Source organism: Epinephelus lanceolatus, chromosome 16 (genome assembly GCF_041903045.1).
Source record: "Epinephelus lanceolatus isolate andai-2023 chromosome 16, ASM4190304v1, whole genome shotgun sequence".
NCBI classification, from domain to species: Eukaryota; Metazoa; Chordata; class Actinopteri; order Perciformes; family Serranidae; genus Epinephelus; species Epinephelus lanceolatus.
In genome coordinates, this window is record NC_135749.1 from 37972147 (window position 1) to 37999685 (window position 27539).

Consider the following 27539-nt stretch of genomic DNA (forward strand, 5'->3'; position numbering starts at 1 on the left):
ATATCTATCAAAATCCTGCTGAGCTCCGCTGGCGCAGGTTTCATTGAAGAGGCCTCGCCTTCACCTCCAGCAAATTGTGTGCAAAGCATGTGGGAGTTTTTACCAGCTGAGGATCGACATGTGGATCCTTCTGAAAGACGGACTCAGTCCTTGGTGAAATCAGGAAGGATCCTTGACATTGGAACAGTCCTTCAGCGGGGGTTGCTGACGTAGCATCCTTCAAAGTTGGTCATTTGAGGATCCTTCCAGAACCATACAGTAATCAACCCTGCAGTATAAAACACCGGCTCTCCTCTTCAGTCCTTGCCAGATCGTTGTGTCTACCACTGTGGTACAGTCATGCTTCAGGCCTCAGTTGAATTGTGAATTCAGCTTAGATTTTCCTGGTGTATTTTTTCATGAATACTTACCTTGTGTTTTCCTCCATCATAGGATCACCGCCTACCTATCTGCCGGCCAGTTTGACCTTCTGCCACGCTCCCAGTCACCCACACCCCTCCAACCTTGTTTTGTTTCCCTGCCATCAGCTTCCATCCCCTGTATTTTTCCTTATGACCACATTCATTATCCTGGCAAAAAAACCCTCAGTTTTTACCACTCTCTTTCTGAGTCTGTGTTCTGCCTTTGGGTTCACCTTGGTGATTGTAACAGTTTTGTTTTACTGTCCTGCCAACCTAATTGTTTGTTTTTCCCGTGCCACCCAGAAACAGTTTCTCCGTCCATCATCCACCATCTGCCCGATTCCATGTGAACACAGCATGCACACACACATAGGCTATATACAGTTTGGCAATAAAAGAGGTAAATAAAGAGGAATCTTTTTTTGTTTTCCAGGTGTTTTTATGTGAACGTGGATCGTGGAACGTCTGCATGTTCCACTTTATCCTAGGTGTGACCTGCAGTGTGGGTCTCACACTTCTCTGGTCTTGACTGGAACACACACACACACACACACACACACACACACACACACACACACTACCACACACATTCTGGTCTGTGGGTATTTCTCAAAGTCAAGGATCCTCCAAAGGCAAGAGACACATTGGAACAGGCTAACAAGTGTCCCCAGGTGATCGTCTTTAACCCTTAGCAGACTGAGGGTGTTTTGGGGTACTGTGATAATTTGGCCACTCTCTAATGTTGTACAATTTTAAACAAATGGAGCAGTTTTCTCAGAGTCACGTGACTTTTAGGGTGAATACATTTCTGGATCATATTTAAGAGTAAGGAGAGTATTGAAGTAAAGACAGCAGCTGAAAAAAGTTCAGTCATTTACAGTATATACACAGACTCATAAACAGAATCACTTTGTCATTTGAAAGTGGTCCATATTTTATGTGTACTACAGTAATATGAATAGCAGACCTGATCTGATGAGCCACGCTGCTCTGAAACAGCTGACTGCACTAACTGTACATGTTACTGCCGCGTAATCCTCCCAAATATGTTCACCTAAAAACAAACAAGTTTTTTTCTAATGTGATTTCTGTGGCCATTCTCACCACAATTCCCCCTAAAAAATGCACAAATTGAAACCAAAAGAATGAGAACAATTATCATGTTGTTATCATGTGAATAGTGAGGGGCTGGACACTTAGCGCTCCATCTCTGCTGTAAATGATTAATTTACAAACTTATATGTTTAATCTAAATCACGTTATTTTAAAAATCTAATTCTTCATACATTATGAGGTGTAAATTATGAGGTGTCATGCTTGTATTATAAAAACTCCTGGAGACATTAATCCAAATAACTGACATATCTATCTAAATCCTGCCAAGCTCCACTAGGGCAGGTTTCATTGAAGAAGCCCTTCATTTCCAGCATATTGTGTGCAAAGCATTGTGGGGATTTAATACCTGCTGATGATCCACACACGCATCCTTAAAATTTCTCTGAAAGAAGGACTCAGTCCTCTGTGAAATTTGGAAGGATCGTTGACATTGGAACAGTCCTTTGGTGGGGGTTGATGACGTAGCATCCTTCAAATTTGGTCGTTTGAAGATTAGTACTGCTTCAATTGGTCACTCACAGGAAAAACAATATTCAGATCTATTGAATCTCTCTATAAAAAAACTCTAAAATTTTTTGATAGAAAACCACTCTCCTACCATCACTGCGACATCTTAGTACGCCACAATCTTCTAAGCTTCGACAGTTTCACCACTTTTAAACTTGCATGTTCTGATCTTGAATGGACTTGAAGACGTAATTGTCAGAGAAATGGTTATGAATGGGGTGGTGATGAATGGGGGAGTGCAGATTTGCAGATGAATGAACGGGATGGAGATGATGTCATCTGAGGGTCGGACTGGGTGAGGTGTAGATGTGGGCGGAGAGACTCAGTGTGGGGGCTCCGTCTCGTGTTCTGATGAGCCCGTGCTGTTAGGAAGCCCCCCAGTCGATGCCTAGAATGAGATGAGGAGAGGTACACAGCAGATTGACAAGAGAGAGGAACAGAAGGGGAGGGAGGGTGGGTTCGAGAGATCTGACAGGCCTGTGGTAGAGCTGTGCTGGTATATATATGTTAGGCAGGTGATTAGAGGAGTGGTTGAGGCGTGGTTCTGCTCCTGAACCTAAGTTAAACAATTAACTCCATTTCACTAGCAAGGACCAGGCCACAACGATATGCAGGTTAAAGATTTAATAAAGATGTGATTGTCAGAGAAATGGTTATGAATGGGGTGGTGATGAATGGGGGAGTGCAGATTTGCAGATGAATGAACGGGATGGAGATGACGCCATCTGAGGGTCGGACTGGGTGAGGTGTAGATGTGGGCGGTGACACTCAGTGTGGGGGTTCCGTCTCGTTTTCTGATGAGCCCGTGCTGTTAGAAAGCCCCCAAAAGAGTCTGGTTAAGTGAGGCTTAGTCTGTCGTGTGACGGAGATCATTGAGGTTATTGTGGATGTAGGTTTGATATGCTTGTGAAGACCAGCAGCCGAGGACCTGTACGACTTGGTCTGAAATTCCTGATCTGGCGGCTGAGGAGGCAGCGCCGATGCGTAATGAATGGCAAGAGTAGTGATCTGATGAAATTCTGTGAGATTTGCCAGATGAGGATTTAATTGAATATGGTCTCTGAAAACGGTGGGATTGGTGTGGGATGGACATCCGAGTCTGGAGCCAAGCATCTGAATTTCTGGAAGGAGAAACGGGAGAGTGAGTCAGCGATGGCGTTGTGGTGACCGGGAATGTGAAACGCACGGAGGATGAATTGATGCTGAGCGGAGATGAGAGTGAGTCTGCGGGTGAATACCATGATGGCTGGGGAATGGGAACGGCCTTTATTGATTATATCTACTACTGCTGTGTTGTCATTGTGAATACTGATGCATTTTTTAGACCATTCGTGCCCCCAAATTAGAGTGGCGATGATCACAGGATACAGCTCGTACAGAGCAGACGAGGGAGAGCGTGACTCTGCGTCAAGGGACTCGAACTCGGAGGGCCAAGCGGCAGCAAACCACCTCTCCCCGTAATACCCACCGAAACCTACAGAGGGAGCCGCGTCCGTGTAGAGTTGAATGTCCTTGGGATGAGTGATGAAGTCATCGTAGAAGAATGAGATGCCGTTCCAGGATGACAGAAATTGCTGCCACATGCGCATTTCCATTTTACAAGTGTCGTCCAGAACCACGTGGTCGTGGAGAGAGGGAATGGATCAGTGGCGGCTGCTGGTCTTTCAAGGAGGGGAAGCTCATTTTCAGTCTACATCATAAAATGTGTCTGTTTATTTATACGTAAATTCTACTCTCTGGGGCTGCTGCGCAGGGCTAGTGCGACCGCCTGTGAGTGCTTTGGGACAGTGGAGCGGCTCACAGCAGCACCCGCTGCTCGATGGGGACAGTAACTGCAGAGCGACAGAAGTCAGAGTCTCCAAACATGAGTACAGTCTCCAATAACACCAGAAAAACATGCTAGATTTGTCGCTAGTCGTTTTTAACAAAGAAAAAGTCACTAAGAGGATTGGAAAAGTCTCCAGATCAACTCGGAACAACGGAATGAAACTTGAAAAATGCTCCGGTGGTGGTTTATATTTCAAGATCGCTGATTCGCTCATTTCGCTGTCAATCAAAAAGGGATTCAGCCTCAGACAAATCATCCAATCATCATGCAGAAGCCCAGCGTCCAGGCCAGCCGAGGCCAGCCCACTGCCCCATAGACCCCCCGAGACGCTGAGCATCCGATGGGCGGGACAAAACCGAGCATTTATCCAATGACTGTCTAGTTTCGCTGCAGTGGAACAACCCACTCTATGCTTCCCCAGTGAAGTCTTTGGACGCTGAGCTTCCACTGTTTAATGCACTGTGACGCTATGGGAATGAATGAGAAGAAAGTCGCGTCAGTGACCTGTGATAAGTAGCTGATTCTGAACAAAAGTTGAATGCATTCTAGCACATATTTAGTCAATGAAATGTAAACACAACAGTACATATTTGACCACTTATTTTTTGACATTTTAGGGTAAGCTGAGCTTCCCTTGCAGTCTTAGAGCAATCGCCACTGGAATGGATGCAGCTTTGGTCAGCAGTTGAGAAAGAAAAGATTTTGCCTGTGGAATTATGCGGATGGCATAATTGAGGTGCCCGAGGAGAGCGAGCAGCTGGCATTTGGTGCACCTGTCTGTCAGGAGATAATTAGACAAGAGCAGCAAGATGCGCTGCACTTTCTCCAAGGGCAGTGAAGCCTGGAATGCCAGTGAGTTCAGAGTGATGCCCAGAAACTTGATGGACGTGCCAGGTCCTGAAGTTTTCTCTTCGGACAGAGGGACGCCGAGGTCGGAAAATGCGGACGTAAGTGTAGTGAGACCGTGGCAAGGAGGTGAGGATGGAGGAGTCACGACAAGAAAATCGTCAAGGAGATGAAGCATGTAGGGGAGCCTGTAATTGTTGGAGAGGATCCAGCATAGAGCCTCAGACAGAGTCAAAGATTTTGGGACTGCTCTTGCAATTTTGGGACTGCTCTTGCAGCCGAAAGTGAGGCGCACGGAGAAGTAGTAAGCCCCCTTCCAGCAGACACCAAAATAACACCAGAAGGCAGGGTGAATGGGCAAGACCTTGAATGCGCTGGTGATATCAGCCTTAGACAGCCATGCCCCATGTCCCGCCAGACGGATCAGTGCCATGGCGTGGTCAATGGTGGCGTACTGCATGGAGAAATCCGGGCTAGGAATAAGGCTGTTGATGCTCGGGATGTCGGAGCCGTGTGGGGAAGACAGGTCAACGATCAGCCTCTTTTTCCCCGAGTATTTGCGTGTGGCGACACCAATGGGACTAATACGGAATACAGAGAAAGGAGGATGATCGAAAGGGCTTATCATAAATCCCTCAGTGACCTCTTTTGCCAGTAACGTGTCGACAGTGTCAGGCTCAGTGAGAGCGGATTGAAGATTGTGACACGTGTGGGAAGAATCGGGAAGCACCTCCATGCCCGGATGAAAACCATGAGTGAAGCCAGAGATGAGAAAATCGACAAACTGCTTATCAGGGTGATCACTGACAGCAGCAGTGAGTGCACGTACCTTGATGGGCATGCCGAGGTGACGTTCTAGTCATGCTGCTGTGTTGGTGGGATTGTGGGGGCAGGTGGTCCTGGCGTGAGCGCCCCTGCAGAAGGAGCAGACGTGCAGGAGGCGGCAGCCGGACGAGTTGCAACCCCACTGATTGAAATTATTGCACACCATCCTGCCGCCCTGATAGAGGATCGGCCGTCCTCGCTTGTTGACACCCTTTGACACCGGCATGGTGACAGTGGGACGTGCGTCCTTGGCTCTGGGGATGACAGGAGGAGGAGGTGCAGCGGAAGACAGACGGTCGAAGATTGGGGCATTGCGTGGAGTGGTGGGGCGGGAGTGCGGTGGAGGAGCCATGATAGTGCATGCAGAGGCCGGATGAGAAGGGGTGCCGCATAAGTCGCAGGAGAGGGAGGAACGAGCTGCGAAAATGCGGCAGTATATTTCAGAATCGAGGACCCCCAGTACGTCCCCTGATTTAGCTGCTGCAACCGGCCGGCTGCTTGTGCAACAAAGTGGACATGGTAGATATAAAATCCCGCCCCCCCGAAACGCAAAGCCATGTCCAACACGATGAACAGATAGTCGTCCAGCTCTGATCGTCAGTAAGGATAAGCAGAACAGATGACGTCGCGAAAGAGGGAGAAAGCTAGAGCAAACTCAACAGGAGTTAAGTCTTTAGACCTGGCTGGCAATGACTACTCTAATAGAACTGGACCGAGGACAGTCTGCAGCTCCCTGGGTTGACTACCGTCAAAAAAGGATGGCTGAATGAGCTGGGCTAGGTCTACATAATTACCGGACAATATTTGCTGGCGCAGTGAGTGCGAGACGCGTGAGGGGCGGTGGATGGCAGAGGCCGGCAGAGCCGGTGGTGTGGCTGTGGCCAGAGTGTAGACGGCAGCAGAGGAAAAAACATTAGGGTGTTGGGGAAGGGAGGGGGTGGGGAGGGATAGGGAAGGGGTAAGGAGAGACACGTAGGAAAGAGAGTGGAAGGCAGTGAAACACCTGCCGGAGGAGCCCCTTGTACTGCAGGACGGGGCTCCTGGGCTGCGATGCCAGCCAGAACAGGATAGTTGGAATGAAGGGTAGAGGAAAGGGATGTGGGGATGGAGGATGTGTGTGCACGGGGTGAGAGTGGAGGCCTGCGAGACAGGGAGGAGAAGAAGGCAGATATAGCGTGTGACATATCTGCATCAGAGGGAGCAGGCACAAGGGGTGATACGACCTGACCCCTGGCTGGGGGAATGAATGAGAGAGGCTGCTCCAGCTGGAGTGGTGGAGGCACCGTGACGTCACAGACGGTGACGCTGGCGGGAGTAAGCCCCGGAAGGGAACCCGGAAGTGTGGCCAGCTTGGGAGAAGGAGCTGTGGTCTCGGGGGCCCGGACAGCGGCTGAATAGAGCTGGAACAGCCTGGACTTATTGTCGCTGCGGTGGAAGGGGATGTTTTTTGCCCTCAGGAACCGCTGGAGCCGGGCGATGGTCCAATCTCTTATGTCGGGCTCTTGTTGTGGACGTGGAGATGGTGGAGATGGCTGAGTGGAGCACGACGGAGCGCTGCGGGAGCAGCGAGGTCGAGTAGTCGCTGCACCGCTGCGGGAAGGAGGAGGAGGAGAAGACCGCCGCTGGCTCCCACGGTTGTGGACGCGGCATCGATTTCCCACCCGCAAGGATGGAGGAGAGGAGGCCTGAGACCCACTAGGAGTCGGGGCGATCTCGTTGATGGAGCCCAACGGAGAACCACGGCGAGGCCAAGGGACCACAGAGCGCAGCCGGCTCCCCTGGGAGTGTCAGCTACCGGCAGACTGCTGAGACGGAGTCAGAGGATCACCTGGCTCAAACAGGGAGTCGTACAAGTCGTCGGAGTTGGACCCGGACAGGTTGACTTGCAGCACATGATCCATCTTTGGTGAGTATACGAAAAAACACACTTGCTGAGATATGTAGGGTCGCCAATGTTCAAGAGATCTGATAGGCCTGTGGTAGAGCTGTGCTGGTATATATACGTTAGTCAGGTGATTAGAGGAGAGGTTGAGGCGTGGTCCTGCTCCTGAACCTAAGTTAAACAATTAACTCCATGTAATACCAGCTCTAAAGCAATCTCAAGAGGAGACTGTGAAATTCCATTTAGACGCACTTCCTTTTCACAAACTGTTCTGTCAGTCAGGGGCAGTAAAACCTGGAATAGTCTGCCAGTCTCAATAAGGAAATGCTCTACCTTTTCTATTTTTAAAAGGCACTTAAAAGACTGGCTCAAGTCCAATCAGATCTGTAACCACTGTTAATTTAATTTAATGTATAAATTGCTCTGTGGTCATGTGCAATGATATGGGCACACTAGCACTTTAGTATGACTATTGCAGCACTGAAAAAAGAAATATATATATATATATATATATATATATATATACACGCACACACACACACACGCACACACACATATATATATATACATATATATATATATATATATATATATATATATATATACATATATTCTTTCTTTAACTCATTTTTCAATCCATCTCAGCACAACTCCAACAAAAATTCTGTACAGGTCTTTGCATTGTTGCAACCTCATTTTCCATACACACCCCCGACAGACTCCTCCTCCCTAATTTAATGTAACTTTAATCTAACTCATTTTATTACACCAACAGCTATTAATGTTTATATGAGCACTGCAGCACTTTATAACCTTACTCATTCATATCAATTTTTTCTATACAGCATAACAAGAATCATGAACAGGACTTTGCATTGCTGCAGTCTCATCTTCCATCTACACATTACTTACAGTCCCCTACTCAAACTCCTTTTTGCACTGTATTTTATTGCACAGAATGTTTTGGTCTTGTCTTGTACTGTATATGCTTTTGACATTGTTGATGGATTGACCTGGGGTCATGTGCAATAGGGTTTATGTGCAATATTATGATATCCCTGGTCACCTCTGTTGTTATCATGGGCTACACTTGATGTATTTTCGAATGTATATTGTGCACCTCTTGTGTCTTCTGTATTGTGTCTACGTGGTTGCTATGAATTTTAACTCTGTCTTTTGTCACTGCTGCTCACTACATTTTTACATCAACTTGCCTGTAGGAATAACAGATGGAAATTAGCCGAAGGCTACAATCTGGCGTATTTACATATACTCATGTATTTGTTCATTAATATGCATGTCCCTATTTCTAAATTAAAAAAAAAAAAATTCTTTGACTTTGAGAAACACCCTGTGTTCCTGTTTATTGAGTTTCCTCAGCAGCTACCTCACTTCCTTCCTGTCAACCTCCATTTCCTGAGCAGCCGCTTGGTTCATACTGGCCAGACACACACACACACACACACACACACACTGCTCTTTATAAATGACCACAGTGTTTCCTCGCGCGTGCGCGCGCACACACACACACACACACACACAATTAAGGTGTTCACAGGTACCAGCTCTGATCCAACAGACTTCTTAAAGCGAAAAACACTCACTGTGATATAACATATATAAATATACAGTATATTCCCTGTACAGTAAATATGGAGCTACAGATGGTTAGCTTAGCTTAGCATAAAGACCAGAAACTGGGGAAAAGGTTCTGCTCTGTTGGAATGTAACAAAATCCACCTCCACCTAGTTTTAAAGAAAAAAAACAAAAGGGAAGATATCTTTCATCTTACAAAATATTAGGTCCATCTTAAACAAAAAGAATTCACTTCTTGTGCAAACAAGATCATATCTCATGCACACAAGATAAAAAAATACTTTTCATGACTTTGCTCGCCCCGATAATACTTGTGACATCACTTCATGCTGTTGTTTCATTACACTGCGTTAGATTGCATAGATTTTAATAGAAATTATAATATTTGCTCAAGTTTTGTTCTGATACAAAGTTATTAAAAAACAGTTCGAAATGTTTAACACTTAATAAAGACAGAGGGAGCAGCAACACCCAGTGACATCGAAGCTCCACCTGACGACAGGAGGCAGCTTCATATTAAATATCTGACCCAGAACAGGGAGATAGGATCCAGGCGTTTTCAGTTTCACCTGGTCAGACTCCGGTCATACCTGCAGGGAGCAGAGATGACATCATCAAGTTCATTTCAGCATAAAAAGATTTTTTTTCTCTTAAAAATCAAAGTTAGAAATTAACCATATTAACGAACCTCTGAGCAGGTTGAATATATCTTGATAAAATGACAGTCTTTGACATTTTCTTCAATATGTTCCTTTCATCAGACTACAAACCAAACAAAACATTCCAATAATTCTTTTTAACAGCTGGATCTTTTCATCAAACTCCAGTTTTCTTAACCCATTTAATCCCATCAGTTACAATGATGATAGCAAAAAAAAAAAAAAGAAAAAAAAAGTTTTCAGTTATAAGGCTCTAAAAATGTTACCAAATGATGCATCAATGCATTTCCAGCGAATATTGAAACAATAAAGGGTCTATCTGAAATATGTGCAGTGTCACATGTTTAGTGTAAACTGTCACATGACCAGAGCTGTTTACTTCCTGGTTGTACCATGAGACCTGGATGGCTGCATCAAAGCTCCCAAACAAAAGGTTAATTGAAAGGTTTTTTGGGATGCATTGTCTTTAAGATATCTGGTACTGATATGTGCATTTGTAATTACTCAACTTTGTTCAGTGGGGTCACAGAATTAGTGAACATGTTGACGGCAACAGTAGTGACTGGTGGGATAAGACGGTGCATCTAAATGTACATGTTCTTATACACGTACATAATTCTTATTCTACCTAACCTCCTACTCTTCTTTTCTTTTTTTAGGTTCACTCTGAGCGAAGTTTTGGATATGTGGGATCTTGGTGATGGCCCAGACCATGTGTACAACCTAACAGTTGTCCCTCAAAATAAAAAAAATGCGGCCTCAGTGATTGTGACAGCGATGGGTCAGATATAGACTATGAGGGGGAGACAGGTTATTTGCCAGTCAGGCTTTTAAATTCATATGTTGAAACAGATCACGACAGGAACAACTTTATCAGTGATTATAACCCATGACCTCCCCCTCCAGCTGGTTCTAAATCTGACCATCAAAGTGGTCCCGGGGGAGGGACCAGACTAAGAGCGATTCAAAGACCTCGATGAAACCTCGCCCGGTACGGGGACACCGGGGCCTCCTCCTGGAGCCAGACCCGGGAGGAGAGCTCACCAGCAAGCATCTGGTGGCCGGACCTTAGGTCATGGGGCCCATTCGGGCTCAGCCCGAAGAGACAACATGGAGCCGTCACCCACCACCCGCAGGGACAGCAATCGGGGTCGGGTGCATTGTGTACCGGGCGGCAGGCAGGGGCGGGGCCCCTGGCGTGCCAATCCCTGGCGTCGCAGACTGGCTTTTGGAGCGTGGAATGTCACCTCTCTGGTGGGGAAGGAGCCAGAGCTCGTGCGGGAGGTGGAGTGGTACCGACTAGATATAGTTGGGCTCACCTTCATGCACAGCACTGGTTCTGGAACCAAACTCCTGGAGAGGGGCTGGACTCTCGCTTTTTCCAGAATTGCTCAGGGTGAGAGGTGCCGGGTGGGTGTGGGTATACTCACAAGCCCCTGGCTAAGTGCCGCCGTGTTGGGGTTCTCCCCGGAGAACGAGAAGGTCATCTCGATGCGACCGCGGGTTGCAAAGAGAGGGTCTCTGACTGTTGTTTGTGCTTATGCACCGAATGGCAGTGTGGAGTACCCGGCCTTCTTGGAGTCTCTTGGGGGCGTCCTGCCAGGGGTGCCGGCTGGGGACTCCATAGTTTTCCTGAGGGACTTCAACGCTCACGTGGGCAATGACGGAGAAACCTGGAGGGGGGTGATTGGGAGGAACGGCCTGCCTGTTCTGAACCCGAGTGGTGCTTTGTTACTGGACTTCTGTGCGAGTCATGGACTGGCCATAACGAACACCATGTTTGAGCCCAGGGAGGTTCATAAGTGTACCTGGTACCAGAACACCCTAGGCCAAAGATCAATGATCGATCTTGTGGTCGTATCAGCAGATCTGCGGCCGTGTGTCTTGGACATTCAGGTGAAGAGAGGAGCAGAGCTGTCAACTGATCACCACCTGGTGGTGAGTTGGATCAGATGGCGGGGAAGGCTGCCGGACAGATCTGGTAAACCCAAATGTGTAGTGAGGGTGAATTGGGAACGTCTGGCTGAGGACCCTGTCCGTGGGGTCTTCAACTCCCACCTCCGGGAGAATTTCTCATGCATCCCGGAGGAGGTTGGGGACATGGAGTCTGAGTGGGCCATGCTCAAAGTCTCTATTGTGGAGGCGGCTGCTAGGAGCTGTGGTCAGAAGGTTGTCGGTGCTTGTCGGGGCGGCAACCGAAGAACCATCAGGCTGAAGAAGGAGGCCTTTTGGGTCTGGCTGGCCCAGGGGTCTCCTGAAGCAGCAGACAGGTACCGGTTGGCCAGAAGGGCTGCAGCTGTGGCGGTCGCTGAAGCAAAAACCCAGGTGTGGGAGGAGTTCGGGGAGGCTATGGAGAAGGACTTTCAGTTGGCCTCAAGGAAGTTCTGGCAGAGTGTTAACCGACTCAGGAAGGGAAAGCAGGGCTTGTCTCAGGCTGTGCTCAGCAGAGAGGGAGAACTGCTGACCCGAACTGGGGACATCGTCAGGCGGTGGAAGGAGCACTTTGAGGACCTCCTGAACCCGGCCATCACGTCCACTGTAAACGAGGCAGAGCCTGAAGACTCAGGGAACTCTCGCCCATATCCCTGGCAGAAGTTGCTGAGGTAGTTAAAAAGCTCCCCAGTAGATGAGATTCGCCCTGAGATGCTGAAGGCTCTGGGCACTGTTGGGCTGTCTTGGCTGACACGCCTTTTCAGTGCCCCGTGGAGGTCGGGTACAGTGCCTGCAGAGTGGCAGACCGGGGTGGTGGTCCCCATCTTCAAAAAAGGGGACCGGAAGGTGTGCTCCAACTATCGGGGTATCACACTGCTCAGCCTCCCGGGTAAAGTTTACTCCAGGGTGCTGGAAAGGAGGCTCCGACCGATTGTTGAATCTCAGATTCAGGAGGAGCAATGCGGATTCCGTCCTGGCCGTGGAACAGTGGACTAGCTCTTCTTTACAACCGCGTCCCTCGGGGGGTCTTGTGGGGGGTACTACGGGAGTACGGGGTACCAGGCTCGCTACTACGAGCCATCCAATCCCTGTATGACCAAAGTGAGAGCTGTGTCCACGTACTTGGTGTACAGTCGAATACGTTCCCGGTGGGTGTTGGCCTCCGCCAAGGTTGTCCCTTGTCACCAATCCTGTTTGTGACCTCATGGACAGGATTTCGAGGTGCAGCCAGGGGGAGGAAGGGGTCCGGTTTGGGGACCTCAGACTTGCATCTCTGCTTTTCGCAGATGATGTGGTTCTGTTGGTTCCATCACATCGTGACCTCCAGCATGCACTGGGGCGTTTTGCAGCCAAGTGTGAAGCAGTTGGGATGAGAGTCAGCACCTCCAAGTCTGAGGCCATGGTTCTCTGTCGGAAACCGATGGATTGCCCTCTCCGGGTTGGGGGAGAGTTACTGCCTCAAGTGAAGGAGTTCAAGTATCTTGGGGTCTTGTTCACGAGTGAGGGTAGAATGAAGTGTGAGATGGACCGGTGCGGCTTCTGCAGTGATGCGGGCGCTGCGCCAGTCCATCGTGGTGAAGAGGGAGCTGAGTCGGAAAGTAAAGCTTTCGGTTTACTGGTCCATCTACGTCCCAACCCTCACCTATGGTCATGAACTCTCGGTAGTGACCGAAAGAATGAGATCGCAGATACAAGCAGTGGAAATGAGTTTCCTCCGTGGGGTGGCTGGGCTCAGCCTTAGAGATAGGGTAAGGAGCTCAGACATCCGGAGGGAGCTCGGAGTAGAGCCGCTGCTCCTTTGCATCGAAAGGGGTCAGTTGAGGTGGTTCGGACATATGACTAGGGTGCCTCCTGGGCGCCTCCCGCTCAAGGTGTCCCGGGCACGTCCCACTGGTAGGAGGCCCCAGGGCAGACCCAGAACACGCTGGAGGGATTACATATCTTGTCTGGCCTGGGAACGCCTTGGGGTCCCCCAGAAAGAGCTGGAAAGCGTTGCCGGGGAGAGGGATGTCTGGGATGCTTTGCTCAGCCTGCTGACCCCGCGACCTGGTACCGGATAAGTGGTTGAAAATGGATAGATGGATGGATGTTGGGGATGGCCAGTGACAGAGTTGTAAATGTGTCAATAACTGAGCTGGGATATATCAGAATTTTGATGACTGCATAGGAGATTATGATAATTCAGTCAATAAATGGTAGATACAACACATCGTCCCACCAGTCACAATTGTGACCGACCAAAAAACACTTTTTCACCTAGTGTTCCATGAAAATTAAAAAAAAAAAAAAAATTGATTATTTCAAAGGGTTATCAGTAACAGATTTGGATAGTTTTATGTCTGGGAAAATTTCTGAATTAAACAGGATAATATTCCTCAAGGAAACAAATCTCTGATGATTCAACTTTACCATTTCATAAACATCCATTTCTCATTTTAGTGTAAAGAAATTCAAAGAAACAATAGTGAGTCAGTTTCTTATTATTGATTTGTGTGTTACATGTGTTTTAAATTCTTCCTCTTCTGTTTTATACTTGGATCACCTTGTTTTCTCTCCCTTTGTTGTGACTGTTTGGGTGATGAACTGTACTTTTAGATCTATACACTTACTGTGTGACACAATCTGGGATCTGCACGTGCTCAGTGGGGATAAAGTGAGAGAGATCCTGGAGGCTGTTGACAAACTGGAGCTTCCTGCTGAACTTAGAGCTGAGGAGGAGGAGGGAAAGGGGGGGGGGATTTTGATAACCACGGGAAAAGAAGAAGTGAGAACGTTAGTTTGGTTTGATTTGTCACCCAGTGGTCAGAGTAAATGTCTGTATCGTAAGTTTCTGCAAAAGCTACAAAACCACCTGGTCATGTTTAGGAAAAGATCATGTTTTGGCTTAAATTCCCAGTTTGGGGTCACAATCACGGGCAGCTGTGGCTCAGGAGTCAAAGTAGGTCGTCCACCAATCAGAAGATCGGCGGTTCGATCCCCGGCTCCTCCTGTCAGCATGTCAAAGTATGCTTGGGGCAGGATACTGAACCCCAAATTGCTCCTGATGGCTGTTCCATTAGTGTATGACTGCGTGTAAATGGTTACTGTTAACCCGTATGGTAGTCTCGGTCAGCAGTGTGTGACTGTGTGTGTGTGAACGGATGAATGTGACATGTAGTGTGTAAGCGCTTTGAGGGGTCAAGAGAAAGGAAGAGTGCTATACGAGTGGAGTCTGGCTGGAAACATAGTGATCTTTCACTACAAAATAACTGGTTTTGTCATTTGTTGATGTTGAACAGTGGTCTGCAGCTTTGCAGGCGTCTCTCTTAGGTGTGACACCATACGCCATCCCCTCCACCTCCTGATGACGAAGTCAGCTCATATACTACATCAGTTTAGAAATACTGATATGATACACAGGAACGTACAAATGTAACAGACAATGCCAACATTTTATTCTAGCAACTGGGCTGCTGACAGAGACTGACTGAGGAGGAGGAGGAGGACGACAACGACGAAGAGGAGGAAGAGGAGATGGAAGAGGGGTCAGCAGACCTGATGAAGGGTTTGATGATGGTGATGAGGGCTTTGATGTACCAGGTGGGATGAACCACGTAGAAACCCTTCAGATTCTTCCTCAACCTGCACACACAGACACACAAGTGCGCGCGCACACACACACACACACACATACAGTACCTGATTTATTACTGCAAACTGAGTACTTTACTTTATACTTCCACTACATTTATTCAATGCTTACTTTTTACATTAGACAAAAACACATAATTGACTCCATTTACTTCCAACAAACTTCAGCATTAAAATTCTCTTTACATTAAGTCATTAGTGATAAAAAAACATATCAATACTCCATAATGATATCACACAGACACATTCTGCACAATGAGTACTTTTATTTTGGTATTTTAATTAGCTGATGATACATCTGTACTTTTACTTAAGTGGCATTTTGAATGAAGTGCTTCCTCCTCTGCTGCCCTGTGTAGTTCTCTCAGTCCTAAAAAACTCTTTATTTTGCTTCAACACGTCAACACAGCCTGGCATCAGATATCACTGTGCTCACTTTATGTAGATGATAAACTGAGGCTCTTTTACATCTTCATTAAATTCAATAAATTAGAAAAATGTGATGACACACATTTGTTCATATTTCTGTATTTTGTAACACTGTGAGACCAAATGTTTGAATCATGTTTTACGGTCAGAACTGAGGAGGGGGGGGGAAAATCAGTGAAGATCTAACTCCCCCTACTGGACAGAGACTGAAACAACACCTGACAGGGGAGAGAGAGAGAGAAAGAAAGAAAGAAAGAAAGAAAGAAAGAAAAGATAGAAGGAAGGAAAGAAGGAAAGGAAGGAGGGAAGAAAAGAAAGGAAGAAAGAAAGACAGAAAGAAAGGATGGAAGGAAGGATGGAAGGAAAAAAATTTTAATTTTAATTTTATATACTTTATTAATCCCCGAGGGAAATTCAGTTTTTTACTCTGTTGTCAATTACACACAGGTCCGAACACACACATGCACAAACTGGACCTATACATGCACTAAGTGGAGAGATGTCAGAGTGGGCCGCCCATGACAGGCGCTCCGAGCGGTTGGGGGGTTCGGTGCATTGCTCAGGGGCACCTCGGCAGTGCCCAGAAGGTGAACTGGCACCTCTCCAGCCACCAGTCCACGCTCCATATTTTGGTCCGGACGGGGACTTGAGCAGGCGACCCTCCGGTTCCCAACCCAAGTCCCTATGGACTGAGCTACTGCCGCCCCAAAACAAGAAAAAAAAGGAAAAAAGGAAGGATGGAAAGAAAGAAAGAAAGAAAGAAAGAAAGGAAGGAAGGAAGGAAGGAAGGATGGAAGGAGGGAAGAAGGGAAGAAAATAAAGGAAGAAAGAAAGGATGGAAGAAAGGATAGAAAAAAGGAAGGATGGAATGAAAGAAAGGAATGAAAGAATGAAAGAAAAGATGGATGGAAGGGAAGAAAGACAAAGAAAGAAAAGAAGGAAGATTTGATTTTCTTACTCCTGCTTACACAGCCATTTTATGGGAACTACAAAATAGACTTTAAAAAAACTACAGTAGCAAAAAATACAGAAAAACACCAGAACACCAGCAAAACCACATCAGGACTGTATCAGAAGTTGACAACCAAGGAGTTCTCCCGCACAGAACAAAACACCTCCTGCATCCCCCAAATGTTGATAAAAGCATCCATCAGGCCGTAAAAACAAAAAATCCACCCTGAACCGAGCTGCCAGCATCCCCTTTAACATCCTGACTACATCCTGTGACCCCTGACCCCTCACACAGTTGTTCTTTGTTTCCAGCTAGCTTGGCCAATCCTGAAAGGTAATTAATGAATAAGATAAGATAAGATACACCTTTATTGATCCCATAATTGAAAAATTCCAGTGTTACAGCAGTCAATGAGAAAAAAGTCAGATTAAAGATTTCAAATTTAAACTTAAAAAACTTAAATAACTAGGCATGCAAATAAGTACAAAAATACAAGAGACGGCGATAAATAACAATAATAATAATAATAATAATAATAATAATAATAATAGGAAGTGGATAATAATGAGCAGCAGTGAATGAAAATGACCAGTGGATAAGGTGCAAGTGATTGTATGTGCAAAAACAGCAGACAGCTGTGGTGTCCATAAAGTGTCCATAGTGTCAATAAAGTGTCCATGGTCCAGTCTACTGTGAGCAGTGCTGGTTATGTAGCCTGACAGCAGCAGGCAGGAAGGACCTGCGATAGCGTTCCTTCACACACTTTGGGTGAATCAGTCTATCGCTGAAGGAGCTCTCCAGAGCTTTTCTCTCCTCCTGCAGAGGATGGGAGTCATTAGTCCTCAGAGATGACAGCTTGGCTGTCATCCTCCTTTCTCCCAACACCTGCACAGAGTCCAGAGAGCATCCCAGGACAGAGCTGGCCTTCTTGATCAGCTTGTCCAGTCTCTTCCTATCTGCAGCCGAGACGCTGCTGCCCCAGCAGATTACTCCGTAAAAGATGGCTGATGCCACCACAGTGTCAAAGAAGGTCTTCAGGAGCGCCCCCTGCACTCCAAAAGACCTGAGCCGCCTCAGCAGGTAGAGACTGCTTTGGCCTTTCTTGTACAGTGCTGTTATGTGATTAGTCCAGTCCAGTTTATTGTTAAGATGAACACCCAGGTACTTATAAGATGTCACCATCTCAATGTCCTTTCCCTGGATGTTCACCGGTGTTGGGGGAGGAGTCTGCGACTACGGAAATCCACCACCAGCTCTTTGGTTTTCCCCACGTTGATCTGAAGGTGGTTCCTCAGGCACTAGTCGACAAAGTCCTGGTTCAGTTCTCTGTACTCCCTGTCGTCCCCATCTGTGATGAGGCCGACTATGGCAGACTCGTCAGAGAACTTCTGCAGATGACAGATGGGGGTGTGGTATGAAAAGTCTGCAGTGTAGAGGGTGAAGAGGAACCCTGCGGGGCCCCCGTACTGCAGACAACCAAGTCCGATACACAATCCTGGGTCCTGACATACTGCGGCCGGTCCGTGAGGTAGTCCAGGATCCAGGATGTGAGGTGATTAACCACCCCTACGTGCTCCAATTTGTCCCTCAGAAGCGCAGGCTGTATGGTGTTGAAAGCGCTGGAGAATTCAAAGAACATGATTCTCACAGAGCTTCCGGGCTTCTCCAGGTGAGAAAGAGCTCTATGCAGGAGGAAGATGATGGCGGCGTCCACCCCAATGCCAGGCTGGTAGGCAAACTGCAACAGGTCCATTGAAGGGCCTACTGCGGGACGGAGACGAGACAGGACCAGGCGCTCCAGAGTCTTCATGAGGTGCGATGTTAATGCCACCGGTCTGAAGCTGCTGAAGTCCTTGAGGTGCGGAGTCTTGGGCACAGGTACCACGCAGGATGTCTTCCACAGCTGTGGTACTCTCCCCAGCCTCAGGCTCAGGTTGAAGATGGTTTCAACTATCCCGCACAGTTGGTCTGCGCAGGACTTCAGGAGCCTGGAGCTGATGCCGTCTGGACCCGCAGCCTTCCTCGTCTTTATCTTCCTCAGCTGATCTCTCACCTGACAGGTAGTGAAGGACAAGCTGGAGCAGGGGGCCTGTGTGCTGGGGGGTGGAGGTGATGAGGTGAGGTGAGGGGTGGGGGAGGTGTCGAAGCAGTGTGCCAGGAGTGTAGGTGGGGGGGAAGGTGAAGGTTAGGATGAGGGGGGTTGCAGCCGTGATGTCTGGGCCAGGGGAGGGGCAGACTGATCAAATCTATTGAAGAACAGATTCAGATCATTCCCCCACTTCTGGTCGCCTCTGGCCTGGGAGTCTGGTTGTTTGTGTCCTTAGATGGTTTTCAGACCTCTCCAGACTCCGCTGACGTTGCTCTGCTGCAGCTGTGCCTCCATCTTCTTTTTATATCCTTCCTTTCCCCGCCTGATGTTTCTCCGTAGCTCCTTCTGCACGGCCTTCAGCTCCTCCTTATTCCCAGAGTTAAAAGCTCTCTGCTTCTCCTACAGGAGAGCTTTTAACTCTTGAGTAATCCAGGGTTTGGTGTTGGAGAAGCAGCGTACAGTCCTGGTGTGTACGGTGCTTTCCACACAGAAGTTTATGTAGTCCGTAATGCATGATGTCATACTGTCAATGTCCTCCCCATGGGAATCACTGAGTACCTCCCACACAGTGGCCTCGAAGCAGTCTTTCAGGGCCTCCTCAGAGGCTTGTAGAGGTTTGTAGACAGGCAGAAAATGAACCAGGTTGTGATCAGCTGGGGGGCAGGGGGGTTGAGTGGTATGCCTCCTTGGTGTTGGCATAAAATAAATCCAGTGTTTTATTGTCTCTGGTGTGGCAGGAAACATACTGGGTGAAGGTGGGCAGGGTGGTGGATGGACAGGCGTGGTTGAAGTCCCCAGAGATCAGAAGGAGGGCCTGAGGGTGCTATGTCTGCAGCCTACTTTTAACAGAGTGGAGAATGTAACAAGCAGACTCAGCCTTTGCAGATGGGGGGACATACACTGCTACCACAATGACATGAGAAGACTCCCTGGGTAGATAATACAGTCTCATGCCAACAGCCAGCAGCTCAATGTCCCTGCAGCAATGGTGTTTCTTGATAGTGATGTGCCCAGAGTTACACCATCTATCATTCACAAACACAGCCAGCCCCCCTCCTTTCCTCTTACAGCTGTCTGCTGTCCTGTTGTGTCTGATGAGCTGGAATCTGTCCAGCGCGGCGATCGTGTCCGGTACTTCCATGTTCAGCCATGTCTCGGTAAACACCAGCACGCTGCTCTGCTGGTACTCCCTCTGATGGTGAGTCAGCGCCGACAGCTCGTCCATCTCTTTGGGGAGCGATCTTACGTTCGATGGACGGGAGGACAGGTTTGTACCGTCTCCTCCGTTGTCGGCGCTGCACTCCGGCACGACATCCCCATCTCCTTCTCCGCAGCTAGCCGGGAATGTCATGCCTCTCCTCGGGCCACACCGCAGTGTGACGCAGCGCTCCCAGCTGGTCCTGGGTGTAAACAATGGAGGCACGGCTGGGCGCCGGATCGCTGCACACGATCATATCCATATCAAAATGGGAGAAAGACCGCTATAAAGACGGCGATCTTCGTCTCCATAACAAAACACAACATAAGTGCTAGCTAGCTAACTGAAAAAAACTCCAAATAAGAAAGTTAAATAAAAAAGAAATTGAAAAAAGCTCAGCGGTGAGCAGGAGCCGCTGTAACAGGTGTCCGCACTGGGGGCACCATCTTGACGCATCAATATATGTGTGGCTCTTTTCTTTGCTGCATGCTGCAGACCGTAACTGGAAAGTGGAAATGACAAATGTTCCCCTAAACCCTGAAACCAGTCCTGTAGCTGTCTAAACAGACAGAAAGGACAACTGTTCCCTGTACCAGGATCAAGATGCACCAGATATCTGTCGGTGGCTATGGCACTCCTCTCTCAGTCTGGATCTCAGGCTAACAGATGACAGGACCTGAGAGGAGATGTAACTGGTTCCAAAGAGGGGCTCCTCAAAGAGCCACAGCCTTTCGGTGGAATGAGAAGACCTGCCATGCCTGTAAAACAGACTGGTGAAAAGGTGTCAGACCAGTCAAGTCTATGGACTGGTTCTGGAACAGGAAGAGGTGTTTGTCCAGTCCTATGCATTCAGCTCTCCTCAGCAGCAGACAGGCAGTGTCCATCCAAGGCAGGCCGAGGCTGTACAACAGTTTTTGAGGAGTCTGCAGTCTGAAGGCTGCAATATGAGATGTAATGTCCACAAGGCCCTGTCCTCCCTCCTGCACCGTCAGGTATAGCACCAACAAACGCAACCAGTGCTGCCCTGACCAGAAAAAGTCCAAAACCGCCCTCTGAACCTCTTCGATCAGGCCTCTTGGTGGAGGCAGGACTATAAGTCTGTGCCAAAGGGTCAAGGTAACCAAGTTCAAGACCCAGCCCCTGAAGGAAAGCTGCGGCAGCAGGCATTTCCATTTAGACAGCGTGGCACACACTCTCTCTACAGCACCCTCCCAGTTCTGCCTCTGAAACTCCTCAGTTACCAGAAAAATCCCCAATACCTTCATGCCCTGCCAAACCCAGCTGAGATTTCCTGGTACTTGAGGAATCCCCCTATCTGTCCACTACCCAACCAGCAAACCCTCACTCTTCCCCCAGATTACCTTTGCTGAAGATGCCCTCTCATATAACTCTAAACTGCCAACCAGGAGAGCCACATTCCTCTGGTCTCCCACAGAAACATTAATGTCATCCACATAGGGAGATTACAACCAATGAGGGGCGCTGTAGCAAACCTGGTAGCATAACACCTGACAGCCTAAATCTCAACCTGCTTAACAGTGGTTCAATGGCTAAAGAGTACAGCAATCCAGAGACAGGACACCTATGCCTAATGCCTGTCTGAAAAGCTTTTTCTCAGTCTAATGAAATGACCCCAACATCAATATTGTACAGTTTGCAGACATCAAATAAGTCCCTCGTGAGGAGGAGATTGACCATGATGGATCTGTCCAGTACACAATATGACTGGACCCTGTGAATTAATAAAGTTGTTCAGCTTGTTTGAAAGCACTTTGGAGAGGAGTTTATAGTCCACACACAGCAAAGGCAATGGTCTCCAGTTCTTAAGAAGGGCCAAATCTCCCTTTTTTTTGCAGAGGTGAGAGGACTGCATGGCGACAGGAGGCAGGCCCCCCTTCTTTTCCCTCCAAAGTCCCCAGAATGTCTCAAACTTCTGACAGAAATTGTTGTCCTGAAGCAGCCTGATGTTAAAATGCCAGTATGAGCTGCTTTTACTGGTCGGTGAGACATGGACATCTAAGGTGAGTAAGTGATGGTCAGTGAAACGCACAGGGTAAATGTAGCTGTTAGAAAGTCTGTTAGTGAAACTCTGTGATATATAAACCCTATCCAACCTGGCTGCACTCATCCTACCGTCTGACACCTTAATCCATGTAAACTGCCTGTCCTGGGGATGTTTGACCCTCCACACATCTACTACAGCTGATTCTGAGATGACCTGTGATAAGGAAGTGGATGAATGTAAATGAGGTTCCTGTCCTGTCTAATGTGAAGTTGAGTCCCCACCCATCACTACGCACTCACCCTGATCACACTGTTTTAGGGAAGAAAGAAAGAAAGAAAGAAAGAAAGAAAGAAAGAAAGAAAGTGGGCTGTACCTCCTGTTGATGGTGGTGTAACACTCCCTCAGCCAGCTGATTCCTGGCAGTTTGTCTTTCTGCCCTCCGGCACAAAGATACACAATCACATAGTTTTCTGCAACCATCAGATCCAGAGTTCCCACCACATACCTGCAGACAGACAGACTGACATGTGAGTTCTGGTTCATAGTTCCCCTCAGGATGAACCCGTATCACTTTGATGATCCTCTGAATTTTTCATTCACGCCAAGAAAACCACAGATATGTTACATTTGTACATTTCATACATGTATCAGTGTTTCTGAAGTGACAAAGTGTATGAGCTGACTTTTTGGAGGGAATGGTGGATGGTGTGACACCGAGGAGAGACACCTGCTCAGCTGCACACCAACAAAACTAGCTGTTTTTTTCATCAAAGCATCACTGTTTATCCAGCTGGAATAGTGCCCCCCAAATTGCCTTTGGTGGGCGGGGCTTAGCTGGAGGCAAAACAGTTCTCTACAGATATTAGCTAGCGTTAGCCAGCAAGTTCTGTTGGCTTGTTTTAGACAATGGAGGAAGATGATATGAGTCTCTCTGAATAGGGTGCGTTCGGAAATATGTATTCTGAGTGTCGGAGTGCACGCTGACACAAACTGGACAGTTTGCAAATTCAGAGCGCTGTCTGAATGTACCGTTTATTTATCCAGAGCACTGCATTCTCAGAGCAGCAGAGCACACTCTGGGCTCTCTGTCTGGTAAGAAGGAGCAGCAGAGTGAATGTGTGATTAACTTAAATGTTCATTAATTTATGTAGAAATATAACGCTCCATTTCTTCGACCAACAGAGCTCTCATTTTAGTGTAGTGTCAGACTGAATTTACCAATGCACCATGTCACTCACTCTCCGGGACCGTGAGTGTTACTTGAATAAGTAAACACTGACCAACAGGACCAGACTGGCCGACCCATATGCTCTCACTCAGTGGATAAATGATGTCACAGGACTATGCCAATGGTTTCTACAAGATTGTTTTGCTATCGAAGCTAACGTTGGCTAATGCGCTAAAAAGTTAGCGTTACAGAGAAATCCAATATTCCTCTCAGCAGCCCCCAATTTCTGATGAGGTGGACATAATAACCCTTAATACACACTAGCTATGTTTACATGTGCAAAATTTCTTAATCAGATTAAAAACTTGAGGGATTGGAAATTCAGAATCCATTGTTTATATGGACGCTAAATCAAATAATCTGATCATGACATGCGTATACATGCACCAAGCTTTATTCAGAATAGCAGCATTTTGACATGCGCAGAGTTGTCTAATTTCCCTAAAATAACCATAGAAGAAGTTGTACTTCCGTCTGTGCTGTAAACAAACGCTGATGCTGCTCCACTTAACTCTTTCGCGCTTTTCCCTTTTTCCCTTTTCCCTGTTCTCTTTATACATCCATGGCTTTTCCCTGCACTTAAAACTCAGCACTCAGAATGGACCTGCGCCAGGTTCTTAAAGCTGTACTTTTGTTTCTATTGTTCTCCGTGATCAAGCTAGGGCTCAGCAATGCATACTGCTCCTGCGTTACAGAAGGAGAGAGCGGGAGGAAATGAACATCCCTCCAAGTTTTGTGCTGCCTCCAAGTTTAGTGCTGCTGCCCCCTCCTCCACCAAAGACCAGAAGGCAGTGGATGAAGGTTAGACGTAAAGACTGGTGGGAGCGGGTGGTACTCACGGAGTTCATCAATCAGGAGTGGAAGCAAAACTTACGCATGACACGACTGTCTTTCATGAAGTTATGCACTTTGATGGAGAGATATATAGCCCCAGACGAGGTGACTAGTAGCTAGTAAATATTGTATTTTCAGCTTGTGAAGTGGAGATACTTTCTTGCAATGTGTATATTAACTATATTTCAATAAATCTCTGTGCTTGTGTAAACCCTTATTTGTCTTGTTTCATTTGAGCTTAAGTATGAAGTGAAAAAAATATGGAATCACAATAGTGTAGATGTGGCGGCACGGAGTTCTCTAGTGCATAGTGCATGTTCTGCCCGTGTCAGCGTGGGTTTTCTCCGGGCACTCCGGCTTCCTCCCACAGTCCAAAGACATGCAGATTGGGGACTAGGTTAATTGATAACTCTAAATTGTCTGTAGGTGTGAATGTGAGCGTGAATGGTTGTTTGTCTCTATGTGTCAGCGATAGTCTGGCGACCTGTCCAGGGTGTACCCTGCCTCTCGCCCGATGTCAGCTGGGATAGGCTCCAGCCCCCCCGTGACCCTCAAGAGGATGAAGCGGTTAGAAGATGAATGAATGAATGAATGAATAGTGTAAATGCCTTTATACAAATAAAAAGTTGAACTCTAAATAATTACATGTCCTCTTTTTTATAGTGTGTGAGGAACACTGAAGGAAAGGATATCAATCTCCTAATCGTTGGTGACCCAGCCTATCCCCTTCTTGACTGGCTCATTAAAGGATACCCCAACTCTCCCCGTCTGACTCCTCAACAGGAGTCCTTTAATGTTTACCTCAGCTCAGTCAGGGTGGGGGTAGAGATGACCTTCTGGTTGCTAAAGTCGAGGTGGAGAGTTCTTCTAAAAAGAAGTGACTTTCATTTCAGTTTTGCACCAACCATGATTGCCACCTGTTGCGCACTCCACAACTTCTGCCAGAGGGAGAGGGATTATGGCAATAGCAGCTGGTTGGAAGAGGCTTGTGACTGTGCAAACAACTGCCCTCAGCCTAACCAGCCAGTGAATCTTCAGTGCAGTACTGGTGGAAACCGTGCAAAAGAGGCGTTGACAGCATATATGGCCACCCAGTTCCCACCCTGTACAGGGCAACGACTAGTAAAAACAAGTGTTTTCTGTTTAGAGTATTCATAAGAGAAACTCAAATTACTGACCAAACACTAATGGCACATTGCAATAAATGAGAATATTGTGAAAGAGTTCAATATTTTTTGGTCAGTTATTTCAGGCAGTGAAAAATAAATATGTAAATATTTTCAGACACCTTGGAAATATTAACATAATTTTATTTTTTACTTTCTAAAATATCTTACAAAAAACATTGAACTTTTTCCACGATATTCTAATTTTTTTAGATGCACCTGTAGTGTTGAGTGCACAATGTGGAGCTAATTAACACTAATTCTATACCATTAAAACTTACAGCACCTTTAATAAGTGATCAACTAAAGCTATTCTATTGTTGATTTTAAATTTTGATGCATTTGTATCAGAGCAGTCCTGATTGTCCTAATTTTACAGGGTAGTAGATTACTAGTCCATACCCATTGAGTGCACAGTTGCCCACGTACAGTTTCACATGGTGTGTATTTGGGATACAGGTCATAAGAAATTGCAGATTAAATAGTCAACTGAACCCATTAAGAAGAGCAATGTATTCAGACAGAGTTTTTGTGAATTTGATAGTATGATTGCTTTATTGAAAGTACAGTGGTACCATTGCCAATAGTGGGATAGTTAGTGGGCTAAAACTGTACATTAGTAGTTGAGGTAGCACGTTGAAAGGCAGATAGTTAAAATGTTTATATGTTGTATTGACTTAAAAGTGGGCCGCACTGGTAGAATGACTGACTGACTGACAGAATAACACACTGACAGTTTCCGCGATTATGTACAGCATACCACACTTAGTCATACCAAAAATTAGAAAAAAAAACAAACCATTCGGCCACATGGGGAGCCACAGCGATCGGTTGCATTTTAGGCATTTTTAAGCATTTTTCTGTTGTTATAGCGCCACCCAGTTGCCAATTAGAGTTAAATTTCTCCAGTCACCTTGAGGCATCCTGTTCTACATATCTACCAAGTTTAGTAAAAATCGACATGGCGGTTAGGCCTAGATGAGAAATTAGCTCTCTAGCGCCCCCATTTTGTTTGATAGGGTCAATAATGGAGGGGTCCCCTCAGATTATGTGTGGTCATATGCCTACAAAGTTGCGTGTTGATCGGTGAAACCCTTGAGATGTTATACACCTTTATGTGATGAGCCACGCCCTCCGCAATATTCATTGCCTTATAGAAGCTCAGTTTTAGAAAGAGGTAACTTTAGATACTGGTCCCTAGATTATGTTCACCGAGTTTCATGCAGATCGGTCAAACTTCCTAGGAAGAGATCGATTTAAATGTTTTTCAAAAAATTCAAAATGGCGGAAAATCTATATAACCGCAAGTTATGGGTTCTTAGGCCCTTCTTTGGCCAATTGATGTAATATTGCTTCGTTCGCATCCTCCCATGACCCTCTACCACTGTGCCAAATTTCACATGGATTGACCAAGTCAGTGAGGAGAAAAACGTGGAACAGACACACCCACACACAGACAGAGTTTTCATCATAATATAGTAAGATTTCGTCTGTCAGGTTTGTCACATGTTTATGAAGCACTGAGAAGATACTTGTAATATAATTTTGAGTTTGTTCTCAAAGCCCTTTTATATGCAGTTAAGCATAGTATTTATTGGATTAACAGAATATCACATTTTAAAAACTGCAAAAATACAAGAGTACTTTAGAGCTCTTTAATGGACCAAACACCTCCATACATTCTTGTAAAATAAAGTGTCCCTTGTTGGCACTCTTAAGTGCTAGTGCAGTGCAAAAAAAAAAAAATTTTCTGAGGTACATAAGAAAAACTGCAAACTTAACATTTGTGCAGTTAGTGCAAAACAGAACATGTGTCCGCAGAGCTTCACTATTTTGTAATGCACATAGAAAAAGAGAACAGTCTGTAGACTTTGTGTAAATACACCGACTTTCACACAACAGTGGAGGTAGATTGCAACTGTATAATATGTTCTATTGCTGCTCAGTCAGCTGTGGCAGCTTGATAATTCTTTTATTAACCTGTAATAGAAAATAATTTTTTCATACATTCACCTCCAGCCTAGTTTCTGACAGTTCTTCTCCTTAACGTAACTGCTCTGTTTTAACCCTGTCTACTCCAAGTATCCCTTTAAGCAAACAAAAACATCAGTTCTCTCTCCTACTATTCTCCTCCTCTAAACCAATATCCACACTGCTGCCAGACATGTTCGACAACGGCTGATCTCCCATCAGTTCATCCATCAGAACGTAGAATTGAAAACTGGTGGGGTCGGAACCACTTTTCCCGTTCTGGCTTTTAGCTTTGTAATAGCTAGCTTTCAAGCTTTTCCAGCGATTTTTAATTTGGTCGATGGTTTGGTGGATTTCGACTTCCTCCAGCTTTTCATGAACTTGTTTATATAACTCGGTGTTTCTAGCCTTTCGACCGTGAAGTCGTTCAACAATTCTCAGCTC

The 27539-nt window shown here is 46.6% G+C and overlaps 2 protein-coding genes across 9 annotated transcripts in view; both read right to left on the minus strand.

Moving 5' to 3' along the window:
- Nucleotides 1-1261: 1261 nt before the first annotated feature.
- LOC117263724 (BCL2/adenovirus E1B 19 kDa protein-interacting protein 2-like) overlaps nucleotides 1262-27539 on the minus strand; it is a 45049-nt gene continuing 18771 nt past the window's right edge. For 7 of the 8 annotated variants that reach the window (XM_078176068.1, XM_078176065.1, XM_078176069.1 and 4 more), the window contains 4 exons: nucleotides 22270-22401; nucleotides 15128-15214; nucleotides 14203-14301; nucleotides 8972-9592 (listed from right to left, as the gene is read on the minus strand). In XM_078176068.1, coding sequence (XP_078032194.1) covers nucleotides 9568-9592; nucleotides 14203-14301; nucleotides 15128-15214; nucleotides 22270-22401 — 343 coding nt within the window. In that variant the 3' untranslated portion in view covers nucleotides 8972-9567. Of the gene's footprint in view, nucleotides 2413-8971; nucleotides 9593-14202; nucleotides 14302-15127; nucleotides 15215-22269; nucleotides 22402-27539 lie in introns of those variants that run through there. The other variant, XM_078176066.1, reaches the window with a different exon arrangement.
- Nucleotides 2421-6225, minus strand: LOC117263659 (uncharacterized). Its single transcript, XM_078175515.1, has 2 exons — nucleotides 4469-6225; nucleotides 2421-3664 (listed from the first exon to the last, which is right to left on the minus strand). Exons 1-2 carry the CDS (start codon nucleotides 5537-5539, stop codon nucleotides 3068-3070), a joined length of 1668 nt encoding a protein of 555 aa, XP_078031641.1. The 5' UTR covers nucleotides 5540-6225; the 3' UTR covers nucleotides 2421-3067.